Raw genomic sequence first — 25,010 nt, 5'->3', positions numbered from 1 at the left:
TCAGCTGGCCAGTGTGCGCATGAATGCTGGAGCTGACAGGGCAATGCCTCACATGCCCTAACAAATGGCTCCGTGTGCCACCTGTGGCATGTGTGCCATAGGTTTGCCTCACGGGTCTAGGCAAAAGGCTCAGGAAGAATGACACATTTTCTATTCCTGTCCCATGCAACAAGAGGAAAATAAGTTTTTTTTTTAAAAAAATGCTTCAGCTGTATATAGCATGGCATATCATTTAGACTTATATACCACTTCACAATGTTTTACAGCCCTCCCTAAGCAGTTTACAGAGTCAGCATATGACCCACAACAATCTGGGTCCACCAGATTGTAACCACCTCGGAAGGATTGAAGGCTGAGTCAACCTTGAGCCTGGTGGGATTCAAACTGCCAAATTGCAGAATTCAGCAGAAGTAGCCTGCAGTACTGCAATCTAACCCCAGGACCACCACAGCTCTTATAGCAGAAGCAATGAGCTATATGATGTCCTTGTTGATAATTGCTGCCTGAAAAAAGATGGGATATAAATGAAATAGCTTGTGAATTGGCTTCATTTAATGCTACTATCACGAAAGTATGAATGTGTTACTGTAAAATATGTCCCCAAATATACATTTTGAATCTTTGGAAAATGCAGTGAATCTGTATAATCATGAAGAAAGATATGTGTTTATTTTATAACACCGATGAGGAAAGTGTTTATTAATCCCCCCCCCCCTACTCTAGTTCAGCTCTATGGAGAAAATGTATTCACCATGGATACAAATGTCCTATAGAGCATCATCATTATTGTAGTTGGGTTGTTATCTTTTTGGACTTAAATCCACAGAGATCCCAGGCTGTCCACCTTTCCTATTGGCACATAACTCATTCGTATTGTCTGAGTAAACAAAAGTAAGGGTAGAGAATAGATGGACTATACGTGTATAATTTTATATTTCTCATTTTTTTCAGGTCTGAGCAATGTTATGAATATAATTTTTATATTTCTCAACTTTTTCAGGTCTGAGCAATCGATTGCCATACTTCATAAATTATTTCTTTGACACTTATTTGTTGATCAATGAAGACACTCCAGTGGGTAAGTATATTAAGATTTGTTTTTAATGGGTAAAATTGTACACTTGCATTTTGTATTGTAGAAACGGAAAAAAATAGAAAGTCAACTTAGCATTTAAGCTTCGAAGGAATGCCTATTAAATTGCCATTTTTCTTTCTTGACTTTATGCTGTGTGTCTTAATGATTTTTATTATTATTTTATTTTAAAACTTTGTTTGCCCTTCAGAATCACTTTGACAACAGCCATGCTCATATAAATCTAAATAAAAAAAGAGTCACGTGCTAAAATATCATAGTTTCTTTATTTGGGGCTATTTTCATATGCAGATTAACTCAAAACTCCTAAAACAGGTATAAATTAAATCAAATGCAGATAGAAAAATATTGCACGCAAAATGTGCTTGTACATCAATGCTCAGTGATTCAGTTTTTTTTTACAAGATTGGGAGGAAGTGCTAACAAGCATTCAATTAGTAATTTAGATTTTCCTCATTCTCTTTTGTTATGGTTTCATGCTCTATTTTCATTTTTGTTGTTGATAGTTTGACTACAAGACTATCCAGAGTTTTCAAAAAGGGAAACATTGCAATATTCATGGCTTTTTGCAGTGGTTATATATCTCCTATCTACAAAATTAAAGTTTAAGCCTCTTAATAAAAGTAATTAGTTTGACACAATTCTACTGTAGATGAACATGATTCTTCTTCTGCTATGTGTGTTTATGAATGCCACTTCTGTGTTTTGTTTTTATTAGTCTTTAATCTATTTTTGAGTCCAAAGGATTGCATGTACTATTGTCTGAGACTCTCAGCTTTTTAAAGGAGAATCTCAGAATTAGCAATTGAAAGTATTCTTGGACTGCAAATAAAGATGAAATCCTCTGTATACCCCTCACTTATGCACTGCCTCTCTTTGGAGTCTAAAGATTTTTGGGGTCTAAAGGCAGGAATTTGGGGGGGAAAATTCAGTCAAACCTTTGGATTAAAATCTGTGTCATTTGTTTTGCTTTGTTATGTTCTGAGCCTTGGTTCTTTTTAACAATCATACCAAAAGAGAAGGTTGGGCCTTCTCAACCTCAGTTTGTTTAAAATTATGAAATAAAAGCCTTATCAATGATGTGACTGAGAGGGGAGATTGATGGGTGTGCTTTTAATTGTGCCTTTGGCCAAACTATGTCAGAGCTTAATCAACAGATGTAGCTTCTATTTTTTTTTTTTTGTCAGTAATCAGTTTTAGTAAATGTAGAAATTGATCGGCTCTTTTCTCAGCCTTTTTCCAGACTCTCACTCCATTAAGCCTGATCTTCAGTCATGTTTGGGTGGATTGTAATACTCTTTGAATTGATTGTACGAACTGTGTATATGCACCAGCACAGTTTAAACACAACAGGCTGTGCTCTTTGTTTAAGTGAGTAACTCGTACTTATAAAAGCCCCAGTAGGAGAATAGTCTTAATTCCTTGCCTTCTTAAGATTTGTATGCTGTCCTTAAGAAAAAGGTCTTTCCTGGACTACTTCTAATCCAGTATTTCTCAACCTTGGCAACATTCAGATATGTCACTTTCAGTCCCCAGAATTCCACAGCCAGCTTACCAAGGTTGAGAAACATTGAATAACGCAATGTGAGAACAGTGGTGCAGTAAAACCTGGCCCAGACAGACAGATTAAAGAGAGTTGGAAGGGACCTTGTAGGTCATCCAGCCCAAACCCCTCTGTCCCCCGCCCAGCAGACTCTACACCATTTCTGACAAATGGCAGTCTCTTCTTGAAAACTTCCAGTGGTGAAGCTCCCACAACTTCCAAAGGCAACTTCTGTTCCATTGGTTGATTATTCTCACTGTCAGAAAATTCCTCCTTATTTCCAGGTTGAATTTCTCCTTGTTCAATTTCCATCCATTATTCCTTGTCTGGCCTTTTGGTGCCTTGGAAAATAGCTTGACCCCCTCCTCTTTGTGGCAGCCCCTAAATATCGGGACACTGCTATATTGTTCTTGTACGCTGTCTCTTTTCTCTCCTTTCCTCTCTTGAGTTCATACCAGGGAGAGTTCGCATCACTGCTTGTTCCTACATTTTCATTAAAACTGAAATAAAACTTGGCAGATCTTTTTATGAAAAGATTAAAGTTAATCTGATAAGCAGTAACAGGTTTATAAAATTCCAGCAGTTCTCAGATCCTTAAAGAAAGCCTTGTATCTTATTAGAATTATAATACATTTGGCCCATATTTTCTCCAGAGTTCAAAGCATTATTGTTTGCAATGTGCAAATGAGTCTAACCACTAACTATTCTGGATTATAGTTGGCAGAACTCTTAGGGCCTGCAAAAACTGATGATGGAATAACGCATAAGAGGATGGGCTACATTTGATATGATTGGTCAGGAAAGACTTAGTTGAAGAAGTGAAACTAATAGGTAGTTGATTTATTTATTTAGTTTGTCAAATGTGTACGAGTTAACAGGTATAAGTATAAATATGGACATGACTACAGGAAATCGGTATGAATAAGTGGGGATGATAGGACAGAGATGGTAGGAAAGGGATGAGGTCCACGGTAGACAGTTTAAGGTTAAAGTTATGGGGGTTTGAGGATGGGACAACAGTCGGGTAGTGCATTCCAGGCATTGTCCACTCTGTTGCTGAAGTCGTATTTTCTGCAATCGAGTTTAGAGTGATTTACCTTGAGTTTGTATCTATTGTTTGCCCATGTATTGTTGCGGTTGAAGCTGAAGTAGTTGTTGACAGGTAGGATGTTGTAGCAGACAATTTTGTGTACTACACTTAGGTCAGACCTTAGTCGACGTAGTTCTAGGTTGTACAAGCCCAAAATTTCAAGCCTAGTGGCATCGGGAATTCTATTGTGAGCAGAGGAGTGGAGGACTCTTCTTGTGAAATATCTCTGGACTCCCTGAATTGTACTAATGTCCAATATACAGTGTGGATTCCAGGCAGATGAGCTGTATTCGAAAATTGGTCTAGCAAAAGTTTTGTATAACCCTAGTTTGCAGTAGAATTTTACCGGGGAAGAAGCTTTGCTTCTTAGTTGGGGGAAAGTGACCATCTAATGCTGGATTTCCTGATTTTAAGGTAAAGTAAAGCTAATTATCATTGAATATTATCTTAAAATGTCCCAAAGGTGCTTTTTCAAGAGGCAACTGGGCTTTCTTCTTTTTCTTTGAAGGCGTTTCGCTTCTGAAGACACCTTGGATGAGAAGTGAAACGTCTTCAAAGAAAAACCAGAAAGTCCAGTTGCCTCTTGAAAAAGCACTTTGGGGACAACCATGACCTGGATGACTGAGAATCTACATAGAAAGTTACCTAAAAATGAATTTTAAGCAATGAGACATTGTGTCAGGAACAAAAGACCGTGTCCACATGTAAAGGTTCAATATAACTGATTTATTGCTAAAAGCCTATGCACAGGAGTCTTCTGAACTAATAGGGTTAGATAAGGGACAATGGCAGTCAAGGGGGTTAGACTTAGCTTGTTTGTGGCTATGTATTAATTCTAGGTAATCTTCCTTTTCACACACTCCCCCTGGCTCTTGATTCACTTAGTACACAGGAGAAGCTAATAAGCGCGAGCGATCGTGGGTGCACCTCGGTTCACCCACATAACACCTATCCTCCGCGAGCTGCACTGGCTGCCTATCGGTCTTCGGATATGCTTCAAGGCACTAGTCGTCACTTATAAAGCTCTTCATGGTATTGGACCTGGGTACTTGAGAGATCGCCTGCTGCCAATTACCTCCAATAGACCGATTAGATCCCACAGATTGGGCCTCCTCCGAATTCCATCCGCCGGCCAATGCCGACTGGCGACCACCCGGAGGAGAGCCTTCTCTGTGGCTGCTCCGACCCTCTGGAGATTTGAACCCTCACCACCCTCCAGGCCTTCTGTAAAGCCCTTAAAACCTGGCTATTCCGACAGGCCTGGGGCTAAAGAGCTTTTGCCCCCCCCCTCGAATGGTATGGTTGTTGTGTGCTTTTAAATTGTGTATTGTTTTGTTCGTCTTTTTTATTCTTTATTTGTACCCCTTCCCTTGACTTGGATTGTGAGCCGCCCTGAGTCCCCTTTGGGGAAAAGGGCGGCATATAAATGAAATAAATTCAATTCAATTCAATTCAAGCAAAGGAGCTAAAGATGGAAGGAACTTTGTTTTAAAAAGGAGATACTAAAGGATGGGTTGCAAACAATTTCAGCAAGGGGAAAAATGGAAGAAAGAAGAAAAAACTAGCACACCGTAGTTGAATAAAATCTTAATAGTTCAGAAATAAAAAATAAATAAAAAAGATAGAGGAACCCATTGCCAAAGAATAGATAAAATTGATACAATTGAAGAGAGAATGTTAGGCTAAAGTTGATGAAAGATGAAAAAAAAAAGAATTTGGATACTTAAAGGACTTTAGATATTAAAAAGGACTTTAGATATTTTCAAAGTCATAGAAAGAAAATAATTGTATACCAGCTGCTCAGTTAAGGAGACAGTATATTAATGGACAGCAAAGAAAAGGGAAAAGTATTCAAGTCCTGCTTTGTCCAACAAGATCGTATATTTTCTATCAGGTATTTCAAAATATGAAGAATTGAGACTTGGGACTGGCAAAAATTAAAAAAATAACCAGTTTATTAAATAACCAGGAATCAACCGAGATGCTTGTTGATGGTTCAGCTGAATCCCTCTTTGTTATTTTTGGAACATCCTAGAGAATGAATGGAATGTTAATGTCATATGTAATTTTCACAAAGTGAAAATTTGAATGAAAATCCTAAAGATTCAAATTAATTTGATGATGACATTTAGGAAGGGCAGATTATATGATTGACCTTATATAAGTCACAGATACATTTTGCCAATCTAATTATACCAATTAAATAATCTCCATCCGGGAAATGCTGTACTAACAATGCAGGGGTGTCAAACTCAAGGCCACGGAGCCACCTTGGAAACAGTGAAGGACTGACCCATGGTGCCTCTGCCAGCAAAAACAGAGCTTGGGAGGGCTGCACGTTGCCCTCCAAACTCCATTTTTGCTGGCAGAGGGTTGTAGGAGGCATCGCAGCTGAAAATGGAGCTTGGGAGCCTGTTTTTGCTGGCAGAGTGCTTGGGCCATCACAGGTGCCCCCGACACGAGTGACATTAAGGTGGCCATGCCCTTTCTGGCCACGCCCACTCCAGTCCCCCGAAGTCAAACACAACCCTGATGCGGCCCTCAATGAAATCCAGTTTGACACCCCTGTTATAATGCATCTTGATTTTCATCAAGGCATTTGATAAATAATCCTTTCCATTTTGAATAGCAGCTAGTTAAGGGTAAACTGGATGGTATGATAAGTACAGTTCCTTAACAGTATGTTAACCAACAATTTTTTTCCCATGCATTCTCAACTGCAATGAATATTGGTGGAATAAGATAGAATGTCAGTTGGGTGTAGTAACTAAGACACATGGTTGAACATTTGGAGACTATAAGTGTTGGTCCTACCTTAGACACAAATCTAGCTGGATGACCTTCAGCCATTTTCTTTCAGCCCTAGGAAGGAGGCAATATCAAACTGCTTCCAAAATCTTGCCCAGAAAACCTCAGGGACTTAACAGGAATTACTATTGACTCAAAGGCAGCAAATAAATAAATAAATAAAAATAACAGGATAGATATTTATGTTTTCTCTCCTTGCAAAAAATAATGTGGCAGCAGGGACTATACTTCTGTAGTGATGTTTCAGATTATCTTTTGCTATTTTCTCAAGAAGGAAAGGACTGGGTGGAAAATTTCCTATCCCAACGTGCATTAAAACGAATCCATGCATTTCTTGTAATGTAGACTCAACAGCTTTCCTGGTTAATTTGCAATTCAACACCTCGTATTTATCATGGAGATTTTAACTTAATAGGTTAAAATGTATTCGGATATTGGAGAATGATGCTGTTGGAAAAATGAAGCTAATTCAGAATGAGGCAGTGCTTCATTCCAACAAAGGGCCTCATTCAGAAAGACCACATCTGGAATACTGCATCCAGTTTTGATCCCCATATTATAAAAAAGTTGTTGAAACTTTGGAAAAAGTGCAGAGAAAAGCAACAAAGATGATTATAGGCCTTGGAGGCTAAAACATATGAAGAATGGTTGCAGGGATTGGGTATGGCTAGTCTACTAAAAAGAAGAACTAGGCGTGATGTGATCGCAGGACAGTATTCCAATGTTTGAGGGGTTGCCAAAAATAAGAAGGGGTCAACCTATTCCCCAAAGCACTAGAAGAGAAGACCAGAATCAGTGGATGGAAACTAATCAAAGAGAGAAGCAACCTAGAACTAAAAAGAAATTTCCTAACAGTGAGAACAATTAACCAGTGGAATGTCTTGCCTTCAGAAGTTGTGGGTGTTCCATCACAGGAAACTTTTAAGATGAGGCTGGACAGTCACTTATCTGGAATGGTATAGGATCTCCTGCTTGAGCAGGGAGTTGGACTAGAAGACTTCCAAGATATCCCTTTCATCTCTGTTTTTATCAATTCTTTCTCTCTCTCTCTCTCTCTCTCTCTCTCTCTCTCTCTCTCTCTCTCTCTCTCTCTCTCCTTCCCTCCCTCCCCCCCTCTCTCTCATGTCATAAGAAAATTCCAATAGGACAACAAAGGAAATAACACAAGCAATAATTCTTACTTTAAGATCAGAGGTTTATTGTTTCTAATAATTTGGAACATTAGAAATGAATAGATATAAAAGATATAATAGCAGTAATACACTGCATTAATATATTAATGCAGAGAGCCAATGAGAAATAGCAAGTCCTACAAGTCCTATAAATGAAAGAGCTTCGAGCCGATCTTGAACCCTATCTTTTATACTGTTCTTCTAAACACATACATACTTCACAACCTCACTAACTCTCACTTTTTGTGAACACCTGTGTACATTATTTTCAATTCCTCATTTCCAACAGTTTCATTCTTCCTGTTTTAAACGAATCCATACAAGTGCATATTTTGCAAAAAACATATTTCAGCAACGGTTCAGCAGGATTCTACATATTTCTGCTAAATTTTGAAATCACCCTAGCTGAAAACTTTGGTTAATATCTTTTTTTTTTTCTGGGGCCTTCTATTATCCATAGGCCTTACTGAATCTAATAGATCAATAGGCTATATTTCTTGATTCTCACCCTATCTATCTATCTATCTATCTATCTATCTATCTATCTATCTATCCATCCATCCATCCATCCATCCATCCATCCATCCATCCATCCATCCATCCATCTATCATCTACCTACTTACCTATCTACCTATCTACCTACCTCTCTACCTACCTACCCTGAATTTGTTGCATTTGCTCCCAACCATGTGTTTGTTATAAGAAGACGTGCGAAAAAGTCATACTTCTTGGTACAACTAATTATTTTTCAAACTGAAAACAGCAGAAAAGATCAGGGTAAGTGATGTGAGAAGTTTTGTTTTAATGATTCCACAGAACAAACTCCATTGGTTTTATTTGGTTTTATTGAGCTTTTAAAATTTGCAAACCTTCACATATTTAATAGAGGCATTGACATACTTTGCATTTCTCCCCTCCTGATCAACCCAGCTATGCTTGCTTTTTTATTTAACTCCTATAACCCAGGTACATTAATAAATCTATTTACTTCCTTCCCATTCTGTTCTCTCTCTCTCTCTCTCATAAATCTTCTATCCTCCTTTTTACCTCGATTAAGTGCAACTGTCTTCCTCCCCCTTTCCATGTGATACCTGGAGGAGTGTTAAGCAACAATTAAAGAGATAATTCCCTCTCTAATCACTTACATGAGTAAATTAGTCTTGTCAGGAGCTATTAAGACAGAGAGCTTGGAATTCATTAGGCTAGATTGGACCTATGGAGCTCCTGGCATTGCTGCTAGTCCAAGCTGATTAATTTCCTTGAAAACACCATCAATGCCCATCTGTTTCAGTTAGTCTTTAGAGAGCAATTTTCAGGTGGACTGACCCTCTCGTCAGTTATTTCACCCAGAAGTAATGACTGACATGCACAACCTACTGCAGTGTGAAGAGTAAACTGTTTGTGTGTGTGTGTGTGTGTGTGTGTGTGTGTGTGTGTGTGTGTGTGTGTGTGTATGTATGTATATTAAAGTAATACATGCATGCAGATTCCCATTTAGAAGACCTGCAGCCTGTACTTACCATGGTTTTAACACCAGGAAGGCTACTTTTCTCCACTCAGTCTTTCGGTATGCAGAATTGCTATGCTCTTTTCCTGTTTTCAGTTTTTCCTGCCTTTTTCTGCATGGTTTAATATGGAAAGCATGATGATGGGGAATGTACTTCCCTTGACATTTAGTTTCTCCTGCAACTTTTTATCTTCTCTGTAAAGTTTCGGAACGATTACTATGAGGCTAAGGATGCGGTCTTAGCCACTGAGCTTGTCGATCAGAAAGATCGGCGGTTGAAATCCCTAGCGCCGTGTAGCAGAGTGAGCTCCCGTTACTTGTCCCAGCTTCTGCCAACCTAGCAGTTCGAAAGCACGTAAAAATGCAAGTAGAAAAATGGGAACCACCTTTGGTGGGAAGGTAACAGCGTTCCGTGTGCCTTCAGCATTTAGTCACATGACTACGGAGATTTCTTCGGACAGTGCTGGCTCTTCGGCTTTGTAACGGAGATGAGCACTGTCCCCTAGAGTCAGGAACAACAAGCACATATGTGTGAGGGGAACCTTTACCTTTACTATGAGGCTAGGTTAAATTGCTTTATACTCTACCATTAGGCACTGCTGCTGGGACAATACTCAAAAGACTTGGGTATCTTATCAGGGTTCCAAATTTTTGTCATTTAATTGATTATATTCCGGGAGGTTGGTATCAATACCTAGTAACAATGTGATGTTTTGTCTTCAGCTTGAGCCTTTATGTTTTACAACAGTACATCCATTGCTGAGTCCATTCACCTTTCTGATTCTCTTGGTTGACCTTTCCTTTCAACCTTCCTAAAAATAAGGACTTCTCAAAGGAGCTTTGTCCTCTTGTAATGGGTCCAAAGGGAGGGAGGATAATTTAGCTTAGGTGTTCATGTCTCAAGTGAGAATTACAGATGGATTTCTTCTAACTAACCACACAGTTTATGGATTGTGATTTTAGTATAGTTAGACCATGTATAATTGACAGACTGGATTTTATCATAGATTTTATCTGTTACTTATTATTTTATTCTAGAATTTTTAATTGTATATTTATTGAATGTTTTTATTTGTTCTGGTCTAGGACTATAATAAAATTCTGCTAGTTAGTTAGTTAGTTAGTTCTATAATCTGCTTTTGCCATCCATATCCACATCCACATTCCTGAATTTCTGTGCATTTTGCCCCTTTCTGTTTTATTCTTCATATCTTTCTGTTGACTTTTCCTGCCCCTTTCACTGTCCCTGTTTTTCTTCAGCAGCTTCTTCCTCCTCAGCTTCGGATAGTGTCAGCCAGGACCTCCTTAGTGCTGCTATCATTAGGATTGTAAAATTATTGTTTTATGATATGTATAAAATAGATGTATGGATAAAAATATGAATCCATGGAGAACACAGCCAACATACAGTTGTAGTGTAAATACAGCTTTTGGGAAAACAAAAATCTTCTAATTACATTTAATACTTAATTGACTTTGCATACTGTAATACATGAGTCTTGGGACAAGTATAATTTCCCAAGACAAACCATGTACCAAGAAGCATACAAATCACCTGCTTCTTATTTGAATTTTGCGGAAGAATCTTTTTTTTTTTTAAAAAAAATGTTTTTATCAATATTTCTAACATTTTCCTGTTGTGCAATTTACAATACATTACATTAGAAAAATAAAATAATGTTTTCATCAAATAGACAGCATTCACGTTCAGCTTGGACTAAATGCATGATGGAATACTATTATTCAGAGTCTTGCTCACCCTTTCCTGGACATCAGGGATCAGACCGGAAGCAGCAGCAATAATTGTCGGTTCCACCACAAATCCGCGAAGCCCTTATCCACGGAGACATAAGCGCGAAGACTAATTTGCGCCGTTCGAAGCGCTAAGGAAAAACGCGACCCTACCGCGATGACATAATCGCGGAGGGCAAATCCGTGCATTCCCAAGCACTCAGCATCCTAAACCTAACCCTAAACCTAACCCTAAACCTAACCCTAAACCTAACCCTAAACCTAACCCTAACCCTAACCCTAACCCTAACCCTAACCCTAACCCTAACCCTAAACCTAACCCTAACCCTAACCCTAACCCTAACCCTAACCCTAACCCTAACCCTAACCCTAAAACAAACCCCTAAACCTAATCCTAACCCTTACCTTAATTTAAATCCGCTTTCTGCCGCCGCGCTGTTTTAAAGCGCCCTTCTGTCGCCGCGCTGTTGTTGCGGCGGTGATGATGCGCGGTGATGACGTCGCGGCTTTAGCGACGCAATTTTATCACCGCTATTTTGACGAGTGCGGTTTTGTCGTGCCACGATAATGGTCTACTTATTTATTCGATTTATAAAGCTGCCTATCTCACATGCGCAACTCTGGGGGAGATCATAGTGGGTTGTGGAAGGATTGCTGACAAAGAAGTAAGGTTTCTCCCTTCTGGTAACCAATTTGCATGGCATATAATCTGTCTGATCTATTTGATATGTCCTTTATCTCTCTGTTTTGTCAAATACTCAAGCTGGCTGGTAAAATTTAAAAACAAAACTAGAATGTAAATGAGGTGGGCAGGCATGCAGACCATGGCTTGAATTCTTTCCAATTCTTTTAGCCAAAAAAGGACATAGGATTTTCTTCTTCAGATGTTAATCTGTTGTTTCTCTATGGGTGGAAATGTGTATGTGGAGGGTCTAATCAAAGCCTGCTTTTCCCTTGTCTTACATCTCTCTGTGTTTGTGTGGTTTATGCACCAGGAAGTATAGGGCCATCAGTATATGGTTTAAAATAGAATAGAATACAATAGAATAGAATAGAATAGAGCAGAGCAGAGCAGAGCTGGAAGCGACGTTGCAGATATTCTAGCTCAGCCCCCTGCTCAAACAGGATAATTTATACCATTTCAGAAAAGTAACTGTCTAGTCTCTTCTTAAAAACCTCCAGTGATGGAGCACTCATGATTCCTGAAGGCAATTGTCCTCACTGTTAGGAAATTTCTCCTGAATTCCAGGTTGTTTCTCTCCTTGATTGGTTTCCATTGTTTCTTGTCCTGCCCTCCGCTGCTTTGGAGAATAATTTGACCCCCTCTTCTATGTGGCAGCCCTTCAAATATTGGAATACTGCTATCATGTCATGTTCTTTTCTTTAGACTAACCAAACCCAAGACCTGCAGCCATTCTTCATATGGTTTAGTCTCCAGGCCTTTGATCATCTTAGTTGCTTGTCTTTGAACTTTTACCAAAGTCTCAACATCTTTTTTGTAGTATGGTGACCAAAATTAGTTGCAGTATTCCAAGTGTGGGCTTACTAGGATTTTATAAAGTGGCACTAATACTTTATGTGATCTTCATTATATTAGTTTTTTTGGCTGCTGCTGCACACTGCTGGGTCATATTCAAGTGATCATCCACTAGGACTTCAAGGTACCTCTCACAGTTACTGTTTTTGAGCAAATCTCACCTAATCTGTACTTTTATCTTTGATTTTTCCTGCTTAAATGTAAAACTTTGCTTTTCTCCACATTAAAGTTTATTTTGTTGGATAGGGCCCATTGTTCAAGTCTGTCAAGATCTTTTTGGATCCCGAGCTTGTCTTCTGGGGTGTTGGCTATTCCTGCAAGTTTAGTATCATCTGTAAATTTGATGAGTTCCTCTTCTATTTCCTCATCGAAGACATTAATGAAGACATTGAAGAGTACTGGGCCTAAGACAGAGCCTTGTATTACCCGACTGCTTACTTCTCTCCATGTAGATGTAGTACCATTAAGGACTACTTGTTGAGTACGGCTTGTCAGCCACCTACAAATCCATTTGGTGGTGATATTGTCTATTCCACATTTTTCTAGCTTACCAAGAAGTAGATTGTGGTCTACTTTGTCAAATGCCTTATTGAAATCTAAGTGTACTATGACCACAGCATTTCGCTAGTCTACTAATTTTGAGTAATGGGACTAAAAAGGAGGAGGAAGAATCCTTCCATTCCCCAGCATTTAGCCTTGTTTCTTGAATGAAAAGCGAAACATCTACAGGGAAAAACAAAAGTCCCATTGCCTTTTGAAAAAGCACCTTTTGGAAAACCATGATGTTGGTGACTGAGAACCTCTATAGATATAAGGCCTTAGATTGGTGCAATTACAGGTAGTCCTCAATTTACAACCATTCATTTAGTGATCATTCGTATATATAACTGAAAACTGACCATATTTGCACTGAAAAAGGTGACATGAATTTTTCTCATTTATGACCATTACAGCATCCCCAATTTTATCACATGAATAAAATTCAGACACTTGGCAACTGGCATGAGTTTATGACAGCTGTGGTATCCTGGGGTCAGGTGCTCCCTGTTTTCGATCTTCTGACGAGCAAAGTCAATGGAGAAGCCAGATTCACTTAACAACCATATTACTAATTTAGTAACCCAGTGATTTAACAACTCTGGCAGGAGAGGTCATAAAATGGGGCACAACTCACTTAAGAACTATCTTGCTTAGCAATGGAAATTAGGGGCTCAGTTGTGTGGGTAGGTTGAGGGCTACCTGTACAAGCATTTCAAGGCATTGCCCAACTGGAGGACAATGCCATAAAGGTGCATTGGATTTGGTGAGGCTGGGGATGGGGGGTGATAGGATTCCTCTGCATTCCTTGGTTGGATCCATGTTTGACCACAATTTTTTTTAACAGCTTCTTTTACCTTATACAATCTGATTTTTTAAAAATTTTCAGAGAGTCATCCTTCTGTGAGCAGTCAGAGCCCCTTTACATAATGTCTTTCTAAATTTTCTTGGAGCTAGAAAGCATAAAAGTAAGTTAATAACATTTATCTGCAGTAACAATAAAGTAATTCTTGCTATTTGCTCTAGCGCTACCTTGAACTGTCCAACCCGCAATTCAGAATACATAGTTTCTGAAAAAGATTTGAAAAGTATCATCTGGGAGTCTGAAAATATGGATTTTTTTCCCCAAAAATAATTGAAGCTCACTTAGGAAATATTTTGAGAAACACTGGAAAGTAAAAAGATTATCAAGACATTCATTAATAAACACACACACACACACCTCTATCTATCTATCTATCTATCTATCTATCTATCTATCTATCTATCTATCTATCTATCCATCCATCCATCCATCCATCCATCCATCCATCCATCCATCCATCCATCCATCCATCTATCTATCAAGGTATATGCAATATTACTAAAGTATTTAAGAATTTATTTTAAAAACATACAATTGCCACTTGTTTTCAAAATTTCTTGGGGGAATTTTGTGGCTTATTCTTTAAATTAAAGATGTTTTTTTTTGAAAATATATTTTCCCATCTTTGCATTCCTCCCCTTCTCAGTGGAGGGCACTGCCCTGATGCATTTTTAAAGCCCTGGCAATCTACCGTTGAAGTGATGTGAGTCCTACAATCCCTTGATGTTGTGGATGCTGCAGTTATGAGAACTGAAATCTAAAAACATTTGCTGGACACCAAGTTGCCTGTCCCTCTTCTGAAGTAAAATGCAGCCAAATGAATGTGTATGAGTCCTAACAATATAACTTTGATTGCTTTGTCTGAAGATTTCCTAATGTACATAAGACTTTTTAAAAATAATACATTTCCATACAGTTTTCTTTTGAGATACTAATGGAGCCTACAGCTTGATGAAGTATGCTGGCATCAAGATAAATCAAGCTTTATTATTATCAGAATGAACCGGGGTAAAATGCTACTGGTTCGGGCAAGTTCATCTGAACCGGTAGTAAATAATGCTACCATTCAGAAGGCGGAGCTGACATCACGATATGACATGCAATCTTGGAGCTCCAAGATTGCAGTTGATATCTCTGCCGCTGGATGGTCCTTTGGGACCTAAACCATCCCATAGAGATGGTGATAGAGAAGAGCACATCCTGCTGATCTCAGGGACATCGCAAAGCCCCTGATTGATCAAGGAGAAGCTCTTTTTTCCGACGACAGAGATGCAACCATTGAAGCTGCTGAAGTTGGGACAACTCAGGAACGGAAGAAAAGCGGAAGACAAAATGTGTCGAATTGGTGAGGAAAATTTTATTATTAGAGAAGAGATCACCCCCCAAAACCCAAAAACTAAATTAAAATTGAAGATAGCAGAGAGTAAGTGGTGAGATTAAGCCAGAATAAAACTTAGTGTGTTATCTTTTTTTAATTTTTTCTTTTTACAGATGGAATTTTTACAAATGTTTCCTACTTTTTAAATTGGATGGGTTAATTTTTCTTCTACTTTTTATTCCTTTTTTAATACTTATGGATTAAAAAAAATTTTTTTTTTACAATGCTTGATTGGATTGTTTTTCTTTTAAGAACTTTTCTCCTTAAGTTTGGAACATAAAGAGGGATGTAACAGCAGAGGGAAAAGAAGTAACACTGCCACTTAGAGGCTGGAGGCTTGGAAACATTGTTTTTCTCTTTTCTCTTTGAACATTTGATTTATATTTCAAGGCTTTTCAGTTTGTTTATTGAGAGTGATAGTGGGAAGAGCACGGGTTGTTTATACAGGTGCTCTTCGTGAGTACTATCAGTATCTGGACTGGAGTGAAGACAAAGCCTTGACTTGAAAGATTATAATGAACTTGCTTGAAATCTAACAAAAAAGCTTTGGATGTTACAGTGGCAGTGTTTATAAGTTGGAAGAATGGCGCAACATGGAAAAGAAACATTAACATTGCAAATAATTGTGTTAGAAATTCAAAAAATACTAGTAACAACAGAGAAAATTGAAAAGAGAATGGAGAATATAGAACACAGAACAGGAAAAATAGATGGAAAAATTGAAGATACTTATCAAATGATGAAAGTTGAGGACAGAGTTCTAAAAATTTAAGAAAAGATGAGCAAAGAGATAAGAAAATTGTTGATAATGACAGTAAATTGAGCATGGTTGGAAATAGCAAGAGTGGAATATGGAAAGGGGAGATCGATGGATTGGAACTCTATCTCAGACCCCAAAGTATAGAAGAAAAAAAGAGAGAAAATTTGACAGAAGTAATGAGAGAAATTTTGGCAGAAGCATCGGTGATAACCAAAGGCAAGCTGGTGGAAGAAACAGATGGAGGGTTTCGAGTTTTTATAAGATATGCAATGAGCAACAAGTTGCTAAGAGAAGTCCATACAAGACGTACCAAGAAAGCAACCAGAACACTAATACTACAAATGGCAAGAGATATAATACTGCACTACTACTGGAAGGACACATGTTGATCTAATGAAAGGTCATAATAAAAATTAAATTAAATGTAATTAAATTTAGAGTATTATGTATAAAATGGAGTGATAATAGTTATAGTCAAATAAAGGAGTAACAATGATAATAATGCATGCATACACAAACACACACACACACAGACGATTGATAATATGAAACTTTATACAAATTGTAAATGAGGACTATGAGAGGATGTTTAAAAGCCTTGTTATTAAATATAAACAATTTTTATATAGAATATGGTATAAAGATGTAACATTATTGGATGATTCTAGGAGTATGTACTGGAATGCCATAATATAGATTTACTTTAAATTTAGAATATTTTATATAAAAGGATGTAATAACAGTTATAGTCAAATGAATGTTTAATAATAATAATAATAATATGATCGATGATATGAGAATTTGTGTAAATTGCAAGTGGGGACTATTGTGAGAAAGCACAAAGCTTTGTAACCAATCGACATACTGTATGTAAATGGAGGATGATTTTTATATATTGTATGTGTTTATGTTTGTTTGTTTTATGTTTGTTTAAAAATAAAAAATATTATATTAAAAAAATGCTACCATTCACTGGAATCAGTAGTAAAAAAAAGTGCTAGAAAAAGTTTTTAAAAGTTCTGAAGATCAGTTATGTGACAATCAACTGTGCCTTGCAATTGTGAGAACTTTTTTTTACTTATTTTTTTTACTACTGATCAGCTGTGTGACAATCAGCTGTGCCTGATTGTCTTTGAGGTTTCTGCTTGTTGCAGGGGCCATTTTGTGTGAAGTCCAGCTGCTTTTACATTGTGTGTGTGTGTCAGTTGTGCAGCCATGCCCACCCGGTCACATGACCACCAAGCCACGCCCCACCAAGCCACGCCCCACCAAGCCATGCCCACAGAACCAGTAGGGAACATTTTTGAATTTCACTACTGGCATGAACCTAGCCTTCCCCAGGCCTATCTGCTCCTGTTTGCAATCTGTTCTTGGTCTCAGTGAAATCTAGAGCTTTTACAGATTCAGAAGGTTTCATTGCCGTCTTTTATCACTGCAGCCTTGCAGTTGTCTGAACCTGGTAAACTGAATTAATCTTAATTATGACTTTCTCAAAGCAGTCAAACTTCAGGCTTCTTAAATCTTTTCCTCCATGCCAGGGCTGTCAAACTTGCGGCCCGTGGGCCAGATCCGTCACTTGCTGGCCACGCCCACAGCCAATTTAGCGAAGGGGGGAAAAAGTCCTGACACGTCACGTGATGCTGAGTTTGACACCCTTGCTCCATGCCCTTTTCTGCTGAAAATTTCTGTCTCCTGATTTTCCCCTAAGACTCATAATGATTTCATTTTGATTCTGGGTTGTAAAAAGTAGTCTCAAAGGTGCTTTAAAATGGTAACTAGACCTTCTTGATTTGCCTTGAAGGCAGTTCATTTTTTTTATCCAGTTCTAACTCTAAAAGGTGGGAAATAGAAAGGATTTATACTCGTTTGCAGTCAGCCAGCCGTTAACACTCTGAGGGTCATTGAAACCACTTGGGGGTTAATCTCTGTCCTCAGAGTCACCTGAACAGAGGGCAAACTGGTGTGGAATTGTCTTGGGACTACTGAAAGGGCTGTATGGTAAATAGGAGATAAGTGGTATCTGTTGAGGCAGAGCTTCAAGGAAAATCAAATGTCCAGTTGCTTTAGACTTCTTTGTTGGCCAAATGTGATTAGACACACAAGGAATTTGTCTTTGTTTCATAAGCTCCCAATGTAAATAAAAAGACAAGATACACTCATCAAGAATCATAAGGCACAACATTTAATGATAATCATAGGGTACAAATAAGCAATCAGAAACAATCAATATAAATCTTAAGGATACAAGCAACAAGTTACAGTTATGCAGTCATAAGTAGGAGGTGATGATAGGAACGATGAGAAGAGAACGATGATAGGAACGATGAGAAGACTAATAGTAATAGTAATGCAGCTTAGTAAATAGTTTGACAGTGTTGAGGACATTATTTTTTTAGTAGAGTGATGGCATTCGGGGAAAAAACTGTTCTTATGTCTAGTTGTCTTGGTGTGTTGTCTAGTTGTCTATAGCATCGTTTTGAGGGTAGGAGTTAAAACAATTTATGTCCAGGATGCGAGAGAGGTCTGTAAATATTTTCACAGTCCTCTTTTTGATTCGTGCAGTATACAGTATAAAGTATACTACTTTAAGGTAGGCTTGTTACAAGCAGAAGTTGTAATGTGAAAATTCATCTAATATCAAATCTATATATTTGAATGCTTTTAATATAGCGCCAGTTTTTCTCTTCATGAAAGCAGTAAAAATTAATGAATCCTCCTGGTATGTAATATATAAGATAATCTATTTAATACTGTCTTTAATACTGTTTATATCCTGAAGCTCTGCTTATCATTTATTCCAGTTCTACGATAGCATTCCAGGAAATTTCTCCATTATCTTCTGCTAGAGAACTATCTTCATATAGAACTTTACCCGAAGACTTATTTTCTTGTCTTTTTAAATAAAATAAAAATGTAATTTAAAGTTCTCAATTTTTAAAACTCCGTATTCAGGTCTGAGATAATGTGAATTTTAGTTTGCATCTGTTTCACTGTAAGCATTTATATAATAATTTATTTACTTTTAAATAATAGTTTAGTACAACCTTTATATTTCATGCATCTGCCAATGTGATTTTTTTTAATGTGACTGATTTGAAGAGGCAGAAAATTCTGAAATTCAGACACTATTTTAATCTCCTATAGTGGCTTAATAGAGTTTTTTGAGGAGTAAAAATGTAGGTTAGATTTAGTACATGCTCGGTGCTATCCAAATTGGAAACAGTGAAAACAGGCCTGCCCTGGTTTGGGGGTCTGTAAAGCTATAAGTCAAAAGTGAAAACTATCTACTAACATAGGGGATGTCAAACTTGATTTCATTGAGGGCCACATCAGGGTTGTGTTTGACCTTGGGGTCCTGTGGTGGGCGTGGTCAGGGTGGGCGTGGCCAACTCAACATCACTCATGTCAGTGCCTGTATTGGCCCGAGTGCTCTACCAGTGAAAATGGGCCCCTGAACTCCATTTTAGGCTGTGACAGCCTCCTGCAAACCTCCGCCAGTAAAAATGGAACTCGGGAGAGCCACACACAGCCCTCCTGAGCTCCTTTTTCGCTGACAGAGGGACTGCAGGCAGGTCCTTTGTTGTTGTTTCAAGGGCGGCCCCATGGGCCAGATCTAAGCACCCCACAGGCCAGATCCGGCCTGCGGGCTTTGAGTTTGAGACACCTGCACTAACATATATCTCTCTTGTTGCATATATGGCAATATAGAAAACTAGGAGAGAAAAAAATGTTGGAAGTAAGGAGTCTTGTGAACACTGGCTTCAAAATTGGTCCATATTTGATTCCACCTAGTCCTCTGAGGCTAGGGCACAGGGTTCTATAGCTATAATTTAGCCATAAACAAATATTGTCCGCCCCATGTGGCTGCATAAAATCCTATCTGAATGAAGTACAGTTTGACATGTTGCAAAGTGGAAATAACCAGATTAACAGCAGCCTGATGCTCTCCTCTGTGTAGAAACTAAATCCCTATAATAATTCATGGAGCTCCCACATTGACAACGTGCGTGGAATAATCATTGTGGATGTGAAACTATCCTTGTTGCTAGAGAGGCAGAATTGGCCCAGAGTTCTGTTCAGATTATTAATCTAAAATGTAAATCAAAGCTTAATTTTCACAGTTTGAATTCTTCCCTAAGAGCCTGCAAGTTTTTGAAGTATTTTTTGTTCAGAATGAGCTCAAGAGTTTGAAGAATTAAATTACTGTTGGCAATTACCTTGTTTTAAAACACTAGTTTCACAGCGTATTTAAGTGTGTGATTTATTAACTTTATTTTGTGGCTAGAAACTGTGCTTGCAGATAAATATATATGGAAGGTACCTTTTACCTTTAAGTATACACAAGTGTATGCAAGTTTGTGCTTTCAGTTTGTAGCTATCCTATATTTACGATGTATAGCAAGTTTCGTTTCATCTTTATTGCATAAGTAATGTTACTTAGATTGCAAGTTTGCTGAGGCTCTGAACATTTTAATGTGTCTGTATCGCTCTTAGAATTTATTTATTTATTGCAATATTTATATACTGCCTTTGGGGCAAAGTGCAGTATTGCTGCTTAAAACAACTATACAGCACATTTCATTTGTCACCAATTATGATAATACTTTGTTTGCTTAAAAGTTGATAGAATCAAGAGAGTATAAGCGTAGAGTAGGTGTATGTAATAAAGGAGCTGATGGCATATTTTGAATGCATGCTGCAAATGAACATTAAATATCTTACAACAAACAAAGAACTGTCCCAATCAGAAAAGTCGCCCCCACCCCCACGCCCTGGTGTATATGTAGGATTTACGATTTAACACACTTAGGAGTCTGAGAAAGGAATTCACTATAAAATATAGAACACAAATATTAACAAAAGATACATACAAGGTTCAAGGTTCATTTTATTTATATGCCTCCCTATTCCCGGCAGGACTCAGGGCGGCACACAAACCCAAGGGAGGGGAAGGGAAACACAAAGAACTACAACAAAAAAGTACAAGGGAATTTAAAACAACCAACAGCCACACGATTCGAGAGGGGAAGGGAACTCATCGACCCCAGGCCTGCCGACACAGCCAGGTTTTAACGGCTTTTTGGAAGGCCTAGAGAGAGGTGAGGGTCCAAATCTCTGCGGGGAGTTCGTTCCAAAGGGCCGGAGCCGCCACAGAGAAGGCCCTCCCCCGGGTAGTAGCCAGATGACATTGGCCAGTAGACGGAACCCGGAGGAGGCCTAATCTGTGTGATCTAATGGGTCTTTGGGAGGTAATTGGCAGCAGGCGGTCTCTCAAGTACCCAGGTCCAATACCATGAAGGGCTTTATAAGTGACGACTAGCACCTTGAAGCGTATCCGAAGACAGACAAAAGACACACATAGATAGGTATACAGAGGGTAGTTTTAAATAGCATAATAAGCAGTAAGTTCATCGTTAAGTTTTAAATATAGGCTAAATATAAACTCTTGATAACATTGTATTTTTTTAAAAAAAATACATTTTAAACATCTGTGGACATTATTGGAGAAGAGCCATGTTAGACTACATTACTAAAAATCCCACCATCAGTGGTGGGATTCAAATTTTTTTATTACCGGTTCTGTGGGCATGGCTTGTTGGTCATGGCAGGGGAAGGATACTGCAAAATCCCCATTCCCTCTAGATCAGCTGGGACTTGAGAAGCAAAGAAGTGGTGGGGGGGGCAGTCAGAGGTGGCATTTACCGGTTCTCCGAACTAATTTTCCGCTACTGGTTCTCCAGAATGGTCAGAACCTGCTGAATACCACCTCTGGTCTGGTTTTATTAATTTTATTTTAAAAGCTCATGAGTACTTATGTCTTTTAGTAAAATTTGTTAGCTACAGAAGATAGTACTGTTGCAGAAAATGACAGGCTTTAGACTTCTCAGGATACAGGAAAAGTTTATTTGGCAGCCAGGTTCAGAAAGTTAACGAAATGGCTAACATTGAAAATTCTGAACAACCTTCATTATCGAAGCACGCGTTCTTATGCATTCTCAAAAGCATTGCAACACGGAAATACTTAACTCATTTCTTATTGGTTATTTTTGGGGAAAAGCCTTATAAGTAGATGAGAGTCTTACTTCTCCTTTTGTTGCAGGTATGGACAACGTGACATTAACGAACTTTATCTGAACCTTGTGGTTTGGACTTTTGATATAGGGTCGTTAGCTAGAACATCTTGTGGTTAGAGGCTGATGACATTTCCTTTAAGCAGACTTCTAACTGTCCCTTTTATGCCACGTCTTCATTCTTATATTTTTAATCCATATTTTATTCTACTTTAGTACCAGACTCCTTAAAAAAAAAAATTAGTACCTGTAGAACTTTGGTGAAAGAATGTTCTGCATCTATGGAATTTAATTAAGTAGATTTATATGTATGAGAGTAAAAAAAGAAACTATTGTGTATAAATAGTCTCTTGATTTTTATAGTTTCAGAAGAATTCATCTGCTAAATTAATTAACCATAAAAATGAGCAAACATTTGTTTAAAATTTGCAAATTAATACCTGTTGGCTCTTTATATAATACATTAGAGGAAAAAAATGAAACAACTTGATGAAATATTGGCTGTTTCAGGAGCTGAAATCGGTGTATATATATATATATATCTTTAAAAATTAATTTAAATTTTATTTGAGGGGTTAAAACCATGTTGCTTATTAATTCATAAAATTTTATTCCAGCAAGTTGCACTGTCAAAATAATTTGACCTGAACAACAATGTATTTTAACCATTATATTAATATTAACGCCATAAAAACAGAGCTAACCTTTATTTAGACATTTTGATAACTAAATTCCTTAAATATATTTGTTTGTACTGACAAGTATCAATAGAGGCAAGGAACACTGAATAAGTGTGACCTTCTTTTAAACTCTGTCTTGTCATACACGTTCTGTTCTGAGTGCCTTAAATTCAGTGGAAATACTTTTGCTACTGAAGGATTTCTGGAGGAACAGGGGGAAAATGCCCTATTAACTTTGACATCAGTTGTTGAGTAATTTTCACCTATGTTAGAGATAAGAGTAGTTAAACATCTCTGCTAAAAATGTGCCTCTTGCAAGGTAGCTCTGGGTTTTGAAGAAATGTCCATCTGGGTTCAGTTCCAAGTGGGGAAAAAGACATTGGAAACATGGAGGCTGCTTGGAAAGATGGTTTAATGGTGAACAAGACCACATGATTTGAGTTCCTGAACAGGATCATATGGCTTAAGCTCCCGGGCAGAATCACATGGCTTGAGTTCCTGAGCAGAAAAGGGGCAGAGATGCTGAGAGTCCCTGGGTTTTATGCCCTCCTTGTGGCCCCACCTCTCTGTTTCCTGTTCCTGTGTAAGAAATGTATTCTGATTGGTTGTCAGCATCACCATGTCAACTCTACATGTACTGGATTTTACTCTCATCTTAGTCCAGGTGAGGAGCCAGGTCTTCACAGCCTTCCAACATTGTAAGAAAGTAGGGATCGCCTGATCTTAGGGCGAAGGTTGTTCCACAGGGCTGGGGCAGCCACAGAGAAGTCTATGCAAACGGAGAAGGTCATTTAAGCATTGTAAGAAGACCTATAGGGACATTGTGGCTCGGTGCCTAAGACGCTGAGTTTGTCAATCAGAAAGGTCGACAGTTCGGCGGTTCGAATCCCTTTACTTGTGCCAACGTAGCAGTTTGAAAGCATGTAAAAATGCAAGTAGAAAAATAGGGACCACCTTTGGTGGGAAGGTAACAGCATTCCAGGTGCCTTTGCTGTCTAGTCATGCCAGCCGCATGACTACGGAGAGTTCGGACAGCTCTGCCTCTTTGGCTTTGAAATGGAGATGAGCACCGCCCCCTAGAGTTGGGAACAACTAGCACATATGTGTGAGGGGAACCTTTATCTTTTTTTAACAAGACCTCTAGATCTCTACGTTATTTTGCTAAATTGCAGAGCTGCTTCAGCAGTTGGTTGCTTACAATAGTGTTTGTTTAATTCCTAAGGAATCTTTCCCACTGCAGGTAGTCCTCTACTTACAACAGTTTAGTGATCATTCGAAATTATAACAGCACTGAAAAAAGCAACTTATGACTGTTTTTCACATGACCGTTGTAGCCTCCTCATGGTCATGCGATCAAAATTCAGATGCTTGGCAACCAACTCGTCTTTATGAGGGTTGCAGTGTCCTGGGATCAACTGATCACCTTTTACCACCTTCTGACAAACAAAGTCAATGGGTAAGCCAGATTTGCTTAACGACCGTTTTGCTACCTCAACAACTGCAGTGTTTCGCTTAACAATTGTGACAACAAAGGTCACAAAGTAGGACACAACTCACTTAACAACTATCTTGCTTAGCAAGATAAATCTTGGGCTCTATTCTGGTCATGTTGAGGACTACCCATATTAAAAATTATGGATGACCCATTAAGGCTGTGATGGTGAACCTCTGGCACGCATGCCAGAGGTGGCAGGCAGTGCCCTCTCTGTGGGCATGCAAACCATTGTCCCAGTTTAGCTCTATCACATACGCGCACATCCCTTCTGCCTGCCAGTTGGTCTTCAGGTCTCTGTTGTGCATGCGTGGGGGCGGGGGGCTCGTGGAGGAAGCGTGCATGCACGAAGGTGGGGGGGCATGCGTGCATGCATGGGGGCATATGCAAGGGGGCACGCATTGCATTTGGGGGTTCTGAGCACGCACTTTGGGTACTCAGTCCGGAAAAGGTTAGCCATCACTGCACTAAGGAGTCCTTTGTTTGTATGGATTATTGATATTTACCACAGTAAAAATTAGAATTGACATATAAACTGCTACTTCTTGTATTCGTTTGATGGGAATTTAATAGTGTATATAATTTTTCTACATAGGCTGGTAAATAAATCTGATTTTGAGGAACATTGAGAGATTCTTGGGGAACTTCCAGGGTTCTAAGACCACACTTTAAGAAACACTAGATTAGCATACAATCCATGGGTGGTATTCGCTTACCTTCACTG

General features: G+C 38.5%; 1 protein-coding gene across 1 annotated transcript in view; it reads left to right on the top strand.

Annotated features, from left to right (window-relative positions):
* Positions 1-649: 649 nt before the first annotated feature.
* LOC106545335 (cadherin-23) overlaps positions 650-25,010 on the top strand; it is a 453,671-nt gene continuing 429,310 nt past the window's right edge. The window contains exons 1-2 of the mRNA XM_087702429.1: positions 650-692; positions 1,001-1,078. Of these exons, the coding sequence (XP_087558555.1) occupies positions 650-692; positions 1,001-1,078 (121 nt within the window). The remainder of the gene's footprint in view (positions 693-1,000; positions 1,079-25,010) is intronic.

This window comes from Thamnophis sirtalis, unplaced genomic scaffold, assembly GCF_051295495.1.
Source record: "Thamnophis sirtalis isolate CommonGarterSnake01/CBP01778 unplaced genomic scaffold, rThaSir2_p1.2 scaffold_15, whole genome shotgun sequence".
Classification (NCBI taxonomy): Eukaryota; Metazoa; Chordata; class Lepidosauria; order Squamata; family Natricidae; genus Thamnophis; species Thamnophis sirtalis.
Note: the sequence above shows the minus strand (reverse complement) of the source record. Positions and strands in the feature narration are given on the sequence as shown.